Raw genomic sequence first — 13,340 nt, 5'->3', positions numbered from 1 at the left:
TTGTAGGCAAGCTTTGTTCCAGTCACGACGAAGATTCTCCAAGACAGGCATCTTTCGATAGTATTATCCGAAGCACTGTCTGCATAGAAGTAGTCCATAGAACAGTTGAGCGTTTCTTTGATGCAAATGGATATCCGCACATGTACCTGGTGACTAGGACCTCAAGATGTTGCCGGACCTGATTTTCTCGGCCATGTCGTTCATGAAATCACGATCGGGCTCCACGGATGAATGCGCGGAAATCCAAAAATCCTCACAGCCGCGAAGCACCTTCTGGTATATTTGGAACAAGTACTTGTGGCTGGGAACGGTCATGGATACATGCGCTGGGCCAGCCCGCAGCCTGGCCTCGGGATCCACCATAACCAAGCAGTGACTGATATTGGGGTCCAGGGTTGGTGTATCGCAGCGGACTGGATCCAATACGAAAAGCCCACGACAGAACCGACTGAGATCATCCTTTCGTATGATGTAGCTGATGTCGTCATGGCCCTGCCATGATTCTGACAGATAATTTTCGTCCACTGCGAAAGCAGTCAGTCCTCCTTGTTTGCGTTTTTACACTTGAACCCGAACGATGAGATAGTAAGGCTATATGGAGAGAGAAACTTACTGATGTGCTTCAAAAGACAGAAATGCCTATATCTTGTGTGGAACGTTGGAATCCGGTCTTCCATGGCGGCTCCTGTGCGAAGGTCTTGGTGTTTACCACCACATGTGATAACTTGGACCAGCTGTGCCCCAATGATGACGTTCCGTGCTTCCTGGAATACGTGGCGACTGGTGAGAAGGATGTTGGTATGGATTGGAGTGCCGACATCGATATCGAGACTCGCTTTGCGCTGGGAGATATCGGTGGTGTGTGCGGACGCAAAGAGTACGTGCACATAGACCATATCTCGGATCTCCGGGGGAAGCTCTAGGAGGCGGAAGGACTGCTTGGCAGTCTCTGAGTCCATGATCATGAGTTTGTACGTGCGAATGTTCAGTCTGAAGATGGAGGGTTAGAGGTACGGTGAGGTAAGGGAGTTGATATTTCTGACTTGACAATTTCCAAGGTGTGTTGGAGATGTCTATTTCTGATATAAATGGGAAAAGGTTGAAAATCTATCACGGTCTGTATGGAGCTTCATTTCACTTTCAATTCCATTCAATTTTGAGTAGCGCTTCGTTAGGGCTTCAATGGACGGTCAGGGGGTGAAATTGCAAGTTAATGCTACTTGTTACCGTCAACTCTAGCAGCAAATTTGCACTTCACAAGGATGAACATAATTCACTCAGATGCAATTTATTTTGTTCATAATGTTCATTTTATTTGACACATGTGACATTTACTTCTCCATCATGGTCATCTAGTGATGTTAAACCCCCCCCCCCCCCTCTCTGCTGCCAACATTCGGAGGAGGCAGGTTGGATGAGGGTGTAAATGCCGGACTGAGCTTTAATGTATGAGTTCCAGGTTGAATAGGCTCATCTGGGCTAGGAGAAGGACTTGGGAATGTTGCCCACTTGGGGCCGTGCCAGTGATGAAGTATTTTAGCACGCAGCATCCGCATTTGAAACACCAAGTTCGTATGGCAAAAGGGTATTTGCGACCGTAAAAAATTTCTACTTTGAATCTTTTTTGTCCAGCTACTTCAGTGCTTGTAAATGTCAGCCCACTTTATTGCTTGTTGTTAAAGAAGATGGGTTTGTGATTGCCACACTTTTGGGAGGCACCCGTCTAACGCAAGATGAAATGGCACTTAGCCTGGTTCTAAAGACATTCACTGCAGCAGGACTTGCAGGCACTTATCTTCCCTCCAGCTTTTGGTGAGCTCCACTCAGCATCATGTTTACATCCCATACCACCTGTACAAACGACACTCCCAGAAGTTACCGCAAGAAACGGTCAACGAGACTTGTTAAGCTGTTGCAACATCTTAAGCATTATGGCGGCGCCCGATTCATACCTAAGGAAGCTCAAGCAGCTTCTTCTTACACTGCAAGAAGGCGACCTTCAGCATGAGGGCCTCAATCTAGGTGACAGTATGGAGCAAGCTTCGCAATAGCTGCATCTTAACTCTGAGTCTACCGGAGGATACAATAGCTCGCAAGACGCCCAAATTCCTCCCATCGCCTTGGACAGCGAGCCTGGACGAGGAATTGGTGTCATTGCGACGCGTCTCATCCCCGCCGGTAGCATCATTCTTAAGGAGGAAGCCATTTTGACCGTGCCAGATTTCCCAGACAAAGCCATAACACCAGACATCATCACAAACCTTGTGGAGAAATACACCAACCTACCTCCTGCAATGCGCCAGCAAATTCTAGGCCTATATGCACACACCCGTCCAGTACAGGACAGGACCATACGCAGCTTTCTCATTGCCGGCGATAGTGACTTCAACCTCACGGGACCACAAGTCGACTTCATCCTTCGTCTGCATTCGAGTTTTGCCACCAATGCGTTCGAGAAAACCACTCCATTGACCAGCTCACTATACCTCGGGGCTAGTCGTTTCAACCACTCCTGCCTCCCCAACTGCGACTCCGATCACACGCTGGAGGGCAGCTTGACTACGATCACAGTCTGCTCTAGTCGCGATATCCAGCCGGACGAGGAGATTACTATTTCCTACCTGAACATCTACGACCCCCGCGACCAACGACAAGCTTGTACAAGGCTCCTCTGGGGATTTTCGTGCAACTGTCCCGCTTGCGACACGGCCGATCCCACAGTGGACACTGTTGTGCATGAACAGAGGCTGGCCGAATACCTTCAACTGAAACAAGACTCGTATCTCAAAATGTCCGCGAGTGCCAGGGCAAATGTAATGTCCCTCAAGGACCTCGATGAGGTGCTTAGCCGGTCGACTCAGCGAGCTCAGATCGCTGAGACGCTGGGAGACAACTACAATGTGTTGCGGGAGTAAGTCTTTCCTCTCCGTATATGCCCTCCGTGTCGTGATACTGTATGTCGCTGACCTCTTGTCCATCACTTTCGTTAGGCATCTGCTTTCAGCTGGCGTTTGCGAAAGAAAATGGCTGCTGACCGGTGATGAGGAACATGTGAAGAGTCGCATCAGGTTTTTGGAGCTGGGTTGGCCCATGACAAGCCTTGTACCGCCCTCAAGCTCAAGTCAGCGCATGAAGGAGGGCTTGGCAAACTCACTGCGTGCAGCAAACAAGTTGAAGAGCATCTTATGAAGAGCCATGTCATCGCCTCTGGTCACAGACTGAAGGAGATCTCAAATGTGGCTTGACAAGAATTACAGAATGCACGAATTCGGCGGGAAGAGTAGAGCTAGTTAGGATCTCGACTCATGGTGATTGGGAGGCTAATGGAAAGTTTTCCCCTCGGTGTGCAATTTAATTGGGGGATATTGGATCGGACCGCCAGAATGAGCACAACATTGAGTTCTTCCTTGCAAAAAACTATTGGGACGGCGTCGAGACGAAGGAAAAAAAATTACACAATGAGTATTAATACTAGGTGGCCTTAGTGGCACAAAAATAGGCTCTAAGGTGAAGTGTTTCTGTGTGAGCAGCCGGGAGCCGTGTTAGTGTGGATGTGGGCACGGACCACCAGATGGCAAAACCACCAATTTTCTCTCCCTTGAATAAATTTTCACTGGCACAGGAATTTCCACAGAACTCACCCCCAGAACAACGCCAGATAAACGAACCATGGAGCGCCCCAGACCGTCTACATATACTGTGCCTACGAGTGAAGAGGAGGACGTTTCCCTTTTTATCTCGGAAGCGAGCTGCGAAGCTGAAGGCCTTCACCTCGTGACATGGAGCTCGGCATTCCTCCTCTCCAAGGAGCTGCATAAGCTGCAGATCGACCGGACACAACTCAAAGATCCCGTCACCGGATACTCAATCCTTGAGCTTGGTGCAGGCACTGGACTTACTGGTGTCGCCGCCGCGGCAGTCTGGGGTGGTAGTGCCCTGCTGACAGACTTGCCCACCATCGTCCCGGGCGTGCAAGTGAACGCTGACCTCAACAAGGACGCTGTAACGGCCAACGGCGGCAGAGTCGCATGTGGAACGCTTGACTGGAACAGCCCGGATAGGATATATATACATACGCCGTCTGACAAGGATGAGTCGCCGACAATCGAGGTCAACGACGAGACTGCATTTCCCGTCATTATCACAGCGGATACCATGTACACGGAGGACCACCCTCGTCTGGTGAGCCAGACAATTCTGAAGTGTCTACGGAGGACCAAAGATGCCCGTGCGGTGGTCATGTATGCAATGAGGATTGCATATATCGACCACATCAGGGAATTCTGGGAGCTGATGGAGGAGGGAGGCCTGGTTGCCGTGCAAGAGGGCCGGGCAGAAATCGACCTCAAGGACTGGGACGACGAAAAGCTTCACGAGTGGTGCGTGTGGAAATGGAAGGATCTATGAGGCTCGACTTGTGTCTCGGCAAAGTCAAGACGGGCCCCCGTTATTGGAGAGAAAGCGACCGCTCGCCCGATGACTGCACATGCGCGATGCCGACCGCCAAGCTGGCCATTCGAAGTCCGAGTGTCGTCGGTGCGGAGGAATGCGGAGCGGCCTCATGCCCCGAACTCGGCGGGATCGTCGACCCCGAACCGGGCGGAAGAGGACTTAGCCGGTACAGCCATGCCGGAGCAAATCCCGACAACGCAAGTCGGAGAGTTGTCGTGGTGTATTACTTTAAGTACTTCAGTGTGGCTGGCTGCTCTTGTTTTTCTGATTTCAACTTTTCTGGACGACCTGAAAGGAATATTCCACCATGGCCGCATCATCACAACAAATCGTCAGCATAGCCATCATCGGCTCGGGCTTAATAGGCCCGAGACACGCAAGAGCGGTGATACAGGACCCAAGTGCATCGCTTCACTGCATCGTTGATCCGAGTCCAGCAGCGGCGTCAGTTGCAGGCGAGCTGGGAACAAGCTACTATCCCTCCATTTCCCAAATGCTCGCATCCTCGTCCGGCAAGCCTGATGCAGCCATAGTTTGCACGCCAAACAAAACACACGTCGCCCTCTCGAGCGAGCTCCTCTCAGCAGGTATCCACGTCCTATGCGAGAAGCCTATATCCGTCGATATACCTTCCGGCGAATCTCTCGTGGCTTACGCCAGGGCACACCCCAGCCTCCATCTACTTGCCGGACATCACAGACGTTTCAACCCACACGTACTGGCAACGAAACGCATTCTAGGATCCGAGACGCATTCGCTTGGCCAAATCACAGCAATCTCCGGCCTATGGGCTCTATACAAACCGCCATCCTACTACGACCCTCCGACAGAATGGCGCCGCAGCGGCGAAAGCGGTGGCCCAGTGTGGATCAACCTGATCCATGAGATCGATATCTTACACTACCTCCTAGACAGCCGCATCATCCGCGTCGCTGCCTTTGAGACGCCCAAGCGCCGCGGCCACGATGCTGAGGAGGGAGGGGCGATACTGCTGCGCTTTGAAAACGGGGTGGTCGGGACCTTCCTACTCAGCGATACTATTGTGAGCCCGCATGCGTTCGAGATGGGCACTGGGGAGAACCCGGTCATTCCCAGGACTGGGAGGGACGTCTACCGGGTTTTCGGCACGGATGGCACGTTGAGCGTGCCTGACCTGAGGCGGAGCTTTTATAACTCGGACAGTGGCGTGGAGAAGTCCTGGAACAACGAGCTCAGCGAGGTCACGGAGACCCTGCAAGGCTGGCTGAGCGAGGAGGAGTGGGCCAAGGCGCCGTTTGAGTTGCAGGTCGCGCACTTTGTCCGGGTGATTAGGGGAATTGAGAAGCCGGTGTGTAGTGGAGAGGATGGGTTGGCTGCTGTAAGGGTTGCGGAGGCTGTGAGGGGGGCATTACAGACGGGTGGGGTGGTTGAAGTTGAGCGAGCAGACAGGAATATTGGAGGTCTAGCTCGTTTGTGATGCTGAGCTGGTTCACTCCCCTGTGTCCCCCTCGAACAATGTATCGAACGGAGATAAGGTTCACTTTTTAACTCGACTGGGGTTGGGATCAGAACGAAGCAATGATCTCGCTCGTTGTCTCCCCACTGGTCAGGAGCCCCTGGATCTCGTGGGCTGGAGTTGTGAGAAGCGCCAAGTCGGTCAAGCTTCGAGGCATCGTGTGAATGGTTTCTCTGGAGATTTCTTCACCTGGGAGTAATGACAGCGGATTAAGTGAAAGCGTTGAGGAAAACGGGCACTGGAGAGATCGTGGCGAAAGCTGCCACCACAGTAAAAGTGAAGGGTCCAAGAGGTAGGCGAGAGATTGAGAACCGGTCGGGAGCCTTGAAGAGAGTAGAAGTACGTTGGAACTAGGTCAGCTGCACTGGTTTGCATTCCATGGTGACAAAACCACGCTGAGGGCGTGGTCAGCTGAGTAACCCAGTGTGGTGACACACCCCTGAAAAGTGACCTCTTTGCTAAGAGTTAAGGCTAGTGACTGCAAGGCTGGGGCGGTTGGGCCTATACACACCCCTTCAGCCCCCCCCCCCCCCCCCCATCAATAAGCACATGCATCTGTCCTTGCTAACAGTTTCACAAGGCTGCGCCTCCCTCTGAGCCCATGACCTCCTGATCTATCAGTCAGCGTTTGCTTGCCCAGCCGATGATGCCGTTACAGAGAGCACTTTGGTCCTTTTATACTGTTGCGCTTCTGCGATTCTTCCTGCGTTGCCTGTGCTTATCTATGCTGCTGTAGTAGCTGATTTTACCCGACCCCGGTGGTGGTGGTGGTTATGCACAAGCTACACCCGACTCCAAGACATTCATGCGGTGGAAGGACCGGAGGCAGAGATTGCTGTTCCGATTCCAACTCGATTTGCAACGTTCAAGTCAGCCCAGACTTGGACCTGCATTTATTTATTTCCTTCTTCATGGGTTCTTTTCTGTGTTTGATCCACGACTACATCTGGACCACCGCACAAGTTTTGCCATGGTGAATACAGACGTGCCGGGTGTTGTCGCTCATTTTCTGTTTGCCCATAACAACACTGGAGCATGCCAGTGTCGTAGTATCGCTGTCTGAAGCTTGTTAGCCGAGGTAAAGAACTCAATGTGGAAGTGACGCCGGTTACGGTGAGTGCCTGGCGAGACATCAAGCAGCAAAAGTTACTCATGGGAGCGCCATACATGGAAGCGACCCAGGCCCTTTAATTCCTTTCCTGGACCTCAAGCCATGGTTCTCAGAGACGGTCAACACTCTTACAGGCGAAGAGCTTGGCGCTGCAATCCGGAATTTGTCGAGCCTGGTTCAAAACAGTCACCCAGCGCCCTCCATACGCGTCACGAATCCGTTAATGCTGGTCTGCCACCTCATCTCGAAATGTCTCCATTTGTAGACGGAATCTCTGACGATTGGTGGAATTGCCACATTGCTGTACCACATTGCGTTTGGTCAGCTGTCATCCGATGACAAGGCTCCGTCGAACGGACAATACTCATCATCGTGGGCGGCTTGACATTGACTTTCGCCGTTGACATGACTCAATAAAAGTACTGCATTTTGCAAATTTCTCAGTGCTCCAGACAGATTCAACCAGATAGGATACATGACTGCAATTGGAACGAGATCAGCATGAGAGCCTTAGGGGTTAACTGAGTTAAGCCCTGTTTGTAAGCTCATGTGTACTGGAGCTATACTGTATTTATGAGATGTTTCATTATAGGGCGAGGCTGCTTAGCTAGGTATCATATGTCCATCCACAATGAAAAATGAAACACTCACAGTCTTCTAATGGAAGCCAATTCTTCAAGCATCATCAGGATACGTTGGGTGCATTTATTTAATTGCTAATTCAACTAGTGTGACGACTCATTGCAATCCATGCTTGACTTACAGCTATTATCCACCAGCAGCCCCGATACCGGCGCCTGTATCCATGGCACGCCAACCGTCAAGTCAAGTTAGACTGCATCTTGAGCCCCAACGCTTAGTTTCCACCTTCTAGCAATAATTCTCTCAACGCTCGCTAATCCGATCATTGAATTCGCGAAGCATCAACCCAGAATTGTCAATCCCCGGAATTCACAGCTCGCCCTGCCGTTACCCCGCCGTCCCCGCCAAAGAATACCCGAGTCAAGATGGCGGCCGCTCAAGAAAAGGCGACTTACACTCACGGTCACCACTCCAGCGTAGTAAACAGCCACGCTAGGCGGACCGCACAAGATAGCGCCGCCTTCCTCCTGCCCCACCTCAAGCCTCACCACACCATCCTGGACATCGGCTGCGGCCCGGGCACAATCACCGCCGACCTTGCCGAGCTCGTGCCAGAGGGGAAAGTCACGGGCGTCGATGCCGTCGAGGCGGTCTTGGAGCGCGCGCGAGCCCACGTCGCAGGACGCAGTGGCATCACGAACTGCACCTTTGAGGTCGCAGACGCCAACGCTCTGCCCTACGCGGACGCCTCCTTCGACGTCGTGTTCTGCCACCAGGTCCTGCAGCATGTCCAGGACCCCGTGGGCATCCTCGGGGAGATGAAGCGGGTGGCTAAGCCGGGTGGTATCGTCGCGGCCCGTGAGGCCGACTACAAGAGCTTTGCGTGGTTCCCGGAGCCCAAGGGGCTGGACGAGTGGCTGGATGCGTATCGGAAAACGGCTAGGCTTTGTGGTGGAGAGCCTGACGCTGGGCGTCACGTCCGACATGTAAGAGAACCCTTGGACCGCCTAGAACGCAAATGCTGACTGAGTTCGGTGGCAGTGGGCCAAGCAGGCTGGATACAAAACAGATGAGGCGCATCTGCAGAACGGGTTCAGCTCTTGGTACTACACAGGAGAGGCAGCAAAGGCGTTTGGCGGGAACTGGACGGACCGGGCCTTGAAGTCGGATTTTGCAAAGGAGTTTCTGAGACATGGCCTTGGCTCACAGCAAGATCTTGAGAGAATCAGCGCAACCTGGACACAGTGGGCAAGTGAGGAGGATAACTTCATCGTGATACCTAACGGAGAGATCCTTTACAATGTGCCTGCTTAAGAATTCTCAGTAGAAGACCAGAAACGTCGCTGAGTGTAGGTTCTGATATATTCGTGCCTTGGGGCAGAGTGGGATTAGATTCATGAGGAGTTTCCTGATCAATATTTCGGGTGGACAGGAGAGCAAATACAATCATAATACTTGTCTGCGGACATATGAATATCAATTGTGAAATAACCTTGTGTCTGGTAAAGTTGATTCCTGATCAGGTCTTGTCGGAAGTTATTTGAAGTCGTTAAGAGGCCCTGGCTGTAAATATTGCGGATCGTTTAATTTTTTTTATTTTTCCATGGTTTCCCCGGTCTTGCCACAATGCATTTCTAGGTCTTTTTTCCTTTTTGAGAAAATGGTTCATATCACAAATATTCTCGGTCTGAGTGCACTCGGTGGTGACACAAGTGTACCATAATAGATCCCGTGGAAGCGTGCGCCATTCGGCGACTGGAAATCAGGCTCTGGGTGGCAAATGCAGTCAGCTGTGACACGTTGGGCACCTCAGCCTGCATCTGTGTAGGCAACCACGTTTCCCGTGTGGATCGCCCCGCTTAACGCGGTGGATTTCGTGGTCACAACATTCGAGAGTCCAATGGGTATTTGCAACGCATTGCAAAATCTGGTCTTCACATAAGCATCTTCCACTGGAACGCCTACTCTCTACAATGTCCACAGAAGCTTACCACACAGCACCGGTGATGCCGCCCGGCCATCCTCTCTCCGTCAACCAGCCCTCAGGCAGGCCAACAAAAAATCCTGAAAATGCCTCAGTGCAACAGGAACCAAACACCAGCATTGCATTCAGCAGCTCAGCGCATCCCGATGATGACTGGACCAAGGTGTCCGATCTGGCTGAGCGCCGCCGAATACAGAACAGGGTCGCTCAGCGCAACTACCGTGCGCTCCCCCTTGTTGGTAACAACATCCCAGGATGTCTTGGGCACTAACATCATTCAACGTACAGGCGAAAAGCTCAAAGAAAGCCGGGTGGGCTTCGAGGGACATTCCGACGTTTTTAAGCCCGAAGACCGTCTGATCGACGAGATGTTGCTCCAGTTGACGGAGAAACGTGGCTGGCATAAGCTGCCGGAACAGGCCCAGCGCCAGATGCTCGCATATCCCTCAGACAAGAAATGGACATTGGTTTACCAAGACAGGCTTACAGAGTGACAAGGTGAACAGAAGAGACGAACTACTGTGAAGCCCGGACAATACCAAAGAGTCGATCTCACCGCTTCTGCTGCCGATCAGGAGAGCTCTAAACGGTACGCTAGGAAGGTCACGAATGACAGTCTCGACACCGCGGGACTGGGAAGCTTCGAGACGACGGCAGGAAAATCAACCATGGAGACCAAGCCAAATAAGGCAAAGGAGGCGGAGCAGAGAACTGACGAAGCAGAGTCTGAGGTCGATCTCACTTTGATATCGACCGCGAGTTCACTGGCTTCTCATGTTATGGATCGTGGGACTCAGACTACTGATTCTGAACCCGCCCCATCCGCGTCCTCGGCACCTTCACATCACAGCAACAGCCACGCAATGGTAGCCTCATTTGTGGAAATTCTTGTTTGCGACCCAACCATGGACAGCTTACTCGCTATTGCCACATCTGAACTCGGAATGACTTTAGCAGAATACTCAAAAGCTAATCCCAGCATTTACAACAGGCAGCTGAAGGAAGCAGCATAGACGTCCGTGAGAAATATTTCAGGGCGGCCAAATTTGTCCGGAATGCGAGGTATGAGGTCTCGAACTGGATTTGAAGAACAGAGAAGCCGACCTCGTTCCCCGTCATCAAAAACAACCAGTGTCAGAGGAGGATCATGATCCACCCAGCGACGATGAAAGCAATGAAAATGAGCTTGATTTCACGATAGGGGATCTGGAGGAATTCCTCCTCTCCGGAGAGCCTTTTCGACTCCTGAAGCGCAATCTGTGCCCTCTCGCCATTCCGGAGGAATTTCTTCGTTGCATTTACGAATCAACCCGGGAGTTCCTCAGCCTGGTTTTCACGGGCAGGCGTATAAATTCTTTCACTCGTGGAATACTTCCCGCAATCGCTAATGAACGAGACATTACATCAGATTTGAGTATCCAGATTCGTCTCATGGCTGCAGATCTCGAAAGAGAGTGTACGGATATGCCGCAGTTGGATGCGGCCTTTTTCCTCGAAACCTACTGGCAGTACATCTCGGTGGTAGCCATCGATCACGTCAAGGATACGTCTACAGCACCTATTCGAAATGCACACGGCTTTTCGCCGAATCATGAGAGAAGGTCAACTGAGAGGGTCCCGAATTTGAAGACCAAGGGCACTATGAAACATGACCCTTCAGCAGCCATTCCGCACAAAGACGTGTTGGAAAAGGTTGTGGCCGACGCGCTACCATCAGTTCTTTACGTCGACTTGCTGCCCCATCGGACATTCCTGGCCTCAACTTCAGCGTTCGCCTCCTTCATCGATGCTCTACGTGGTCTCGTATATCCAACTTCCTTCTCCGAGGCCACGAGATTCGTCAAGGCGACCGTTCTATCAGCCGAGAAGAGTGAAGACAGGCTGCTAGCGTCGGAGGGCCAACACGAGCTAGCTATCCTGTCGGAGATACAATCATGCCTCCCACAACGCAACAATCTGATCTCTTTCTCCATGAATTCATGTGAAACTCGAATTACAGCGCTGAACAGCGCGAAATTAGCAATCGAGGCCAGTACTGCTTCTGAGTGGGACTGGTGGCTGTTGCAGCCTCCGAGACATCCCGGAGACGCCGCCAGAGACGAATTGTCGTGGAAATGTGTATGTTCTTCCTTGCCATTAAGAGTCTTGAATCCCCCTTGGAAGAATTTGTGGCTGAGTCTGTGTCTAGTCATGTGGCACCAAAAGGCGCGAATCAACCCTGCCATATTATGCGAATGAGCTGAAGCGCATTTTCGACAATTTTCCCCTGTCTCCTGGTGGTAGTAGTGGGCATGTAGGTCGACCTTCAAGTTCTCTCAGCAACGCTAGCTCTCAAGGAGCCAGGGCACACGTCGATACATCTACGTTTTCCTTTTGATGAAAGCCTCTGATTACACGCTCGATACAATTGATGTGAACTCTATGAAGGCTCGGGATTTCTTTCAGGCACTGAGGGCAGCATAAATGAAGCACAGAGGTCTCTGGCGCCGGGCCTTTTCCGTGTTCGTGTACAATCACTGTGACTTTATAAAGGTAAGATCAAGGTCCTCTTCAGAAGGCTCTGGTAACTTGTGTCTCACAAAAGGTCCACCATACATAGATCATCAAGCCAGAGCCCGAGACATTCATGCCCGGCGAGCTGAAATTCGAGCTTCCCGCTGATCACGACGATGAGTATCACTGCCGACCAAGGCCCACACACGCGGCTCCGATCACCAAACACATGTTCAGACACTACTTCTACGGCTGTTACGACAGCGGCACTCTGAGGCATCGCCTTCACGCCTGGATGCCCCTGGCGCCCACATGTCGGATCCGCAACCCAGCCGCGGAGCTGCTGGGATTCGTCCCGAAGAGGGACAGGCCGGCCGCGGCCACAACTCGGTCGGACAAGGTCGAGGTGTGCTACGGCCTCGTGGCGCGGGAGTGCAGGTCCTTCTTCCGCGTCGTGCTGTACCTGTGCCTTATCATGGCGCCATCGGTCTGGTTCGTGTTTGCCTGGCTCTTTGTGTGGGGTGAGCTGGCTGAAATACGGCTTTGGATTTCTGTGTATCATTGATTTGTCGGAAAACCCACCCACGTGTACAAGGTGTGGTGGCCGAGATTAATCTTGCGCGCATTGGAAAGGTGGTGGAGGTCATCGTCTACGCCTCGTAGAACCTCGTAGGATACCTCCGACCACCAAACACGCTGGACGTCATTCATGGCATGTGAGCATCCAACCTTGACGAATGTGGACACCGGTGTGGCTTGTTTGAAGGACCGGTGCGGGCGGACTGAACTGAATAGGAAAAGTCTTCCTGCAGCTGTTGACGCTGCTTCCTTTTTTTTCCCCCCGTCTTTTTTTAGAATACCCACATTGAATTTTATTAACGTTGGGGGCGAAGGGGGCCGGCGGATGAGCTGGGTGTGACCTCTTGAAAATCTTACGAGCTTATGATCGATTAAAAGATTTTACTCAGTTTGTCGGTTGCAAGGAATAAAGTCAAAGCATATAGGCCCTGAGAAGTATTTCTCCTAGTGAATTCCTAAGAAATAGATGTACTCGGCGGGCCGCCAGAACGAACTGGGTAGATGGAAGCAAGAAGCTGGGGAGGCCGACGATGGCTGGCCAGATATTATCACAAGTACCTCAAAAAGGCTAGCTTTCCACTGCACGTGTGGCGTGTTTCTCACGGAGGATCCCGATTGGCATTCTAGAACGCCACTACGCACCA

At 51.9% G+C, this 13,340-nt stretch overlaps 6 protein-coding genes across 6 annotated transcripts; 5 read left to right on the top strand and 1 right to left on the bottom strand.

Annotated features, from left to right (window-relative positions):
* Positions 1 to 153: 153 nt before the first annotated feature.
* INS49_009064 (uncharacterized protein) lies at positions 154 to 959 on the bottom strand (the record flags this gene model as incomplete). The annotated part of the gene is made up of 2 exons (XM_043169801.1): positions 154 to 524; positions 614 to 959. The coding sequence occupies 2 exons, from the start codon at positions 957 to 959 to the stop codon at positions 154 to 156; spliced, it is 717 nt and encodes a 238-aa protein (XP_043027481.1).
* Positions 960 to 1,738: 779 nt separating this feature from the next.
* Positions 1,739 to 2,915, top strand: INS49_009063 (uncharacterized protein; the record flags this gene model as incomplete). The annotated part of the gene is made up of 2 exons (XM_043169800.1): positions 1,739 to 1,812; positions 2,090 to 2,915. The coding sequence occupies 2 exons, from the start codon at positions 1,739 to 1,741 to the stop codon at positions 2,913 to 2,915; spliced, it is 900 nt and encodes a 299-aa protein (XP_043027480.1).
* Positions 2,916 to 3,669: 754 nt separating this feature from the next.
* Positions 3,670 to 6,560, top strand: INS49_009062 (uncharacterized protein; the record flags this gene model as incomplete). Its single annotated transcript, XM_043169799.1, has 4 exons — positions 3,670 to 4,379; positions 4,509 to 4,618; positions 5,193 to 5,755; positions 6,528 to 6,560. The coding sequence occupies 4 exons, from the start codon at positions 3,670 to 3,672 to the stop codon at positions 6,558 to 6,560; spliced, it is 1,416 nt and encodes a 471-aa protein (XP_043027479.1).
* Positions 6,561 to 8,065: 1,505 nt separating this feature from the next.
* Positions 8,066 to 8,954, top strand: INS49_009061 (uncharacterized protein; the record flags this gene model as incomplete). The annotated part of the gene is made up of 2 exons (XM_043169798.1): positions 8,066 to 8,626; positions 8,682 to 8,954. The coding sequence occupies 2 exons, from the start codon at positions 8,066 to 8,068 to the stop codon at positions 8,952 to 8,954; spliced, it is 834 nt and encodes a 277-aa protein (XP_043027478.1).
* Positions 8,955 to 9,613: 659 nt separating this feature from the next.
* INS49_009060 (uncharacterized protein) lies at positions 9,614 to 10,637 on the top strand (the record flags this gene model as incomplete). The annotated part of the gene is made up of 3 exons (XM_043169797.1): positions 9,614 to 9,845; positions 9,913 to 10,114; positions 10,223 to 10,637. The coding sequence occupies 3 exons, from the start codon at positions 9,614 to 9,616 to the stop codon at positions 10,635 to 10,637; spliced, it is 849 nt and encodes a 282-aa protein (XP_043027477.1).
* Positions 10,638 to 11,055: 418 nt separating this feature from the next.
* INS49_009059 (uncharacterized protein) lies at positions 11,056 to 12,780 on the top strand (the record flags this gene model as incomplete). The annotated part of the gene is made up of 4 exons (XM_043169796.1): positions 11,056 to 11,742; positions 11,813 to 11,917; positions 12,224 to 12,638; positions 12,713 to 12,780. The coding sequence occupies 4 exons, from the start codon at positions 11,056 to 11,058 to the stop codon at positions 12,778 to 12,780; spliced, it is 1,275 nt and encodes a 424-aa protein (XP_043027476.1).
* Between the last annotated feature and the right edge of the window lie 560 nt (positions 12,781 to 13,340).

Source organism: Diaporthe citri, assembly GCF_014595645.1.
Source record: "Diaporthe citri strain NFHF-8-4 chromosome Unknown scaffold_3, whole genome shotgun sequence".
NCBI classification, from domain to species: Eukaryota; Fungi; Ascomycota; class Sordariomycetes; order Diaporthales; family Diaporthaceae; genus Diaporthe; species Diaporthe citri.
The sequence above is the reverse complement of the archived record's forward strand: the minus strand, read 5'-3'. Positions and strand labels throughout refer to the sequence as shown.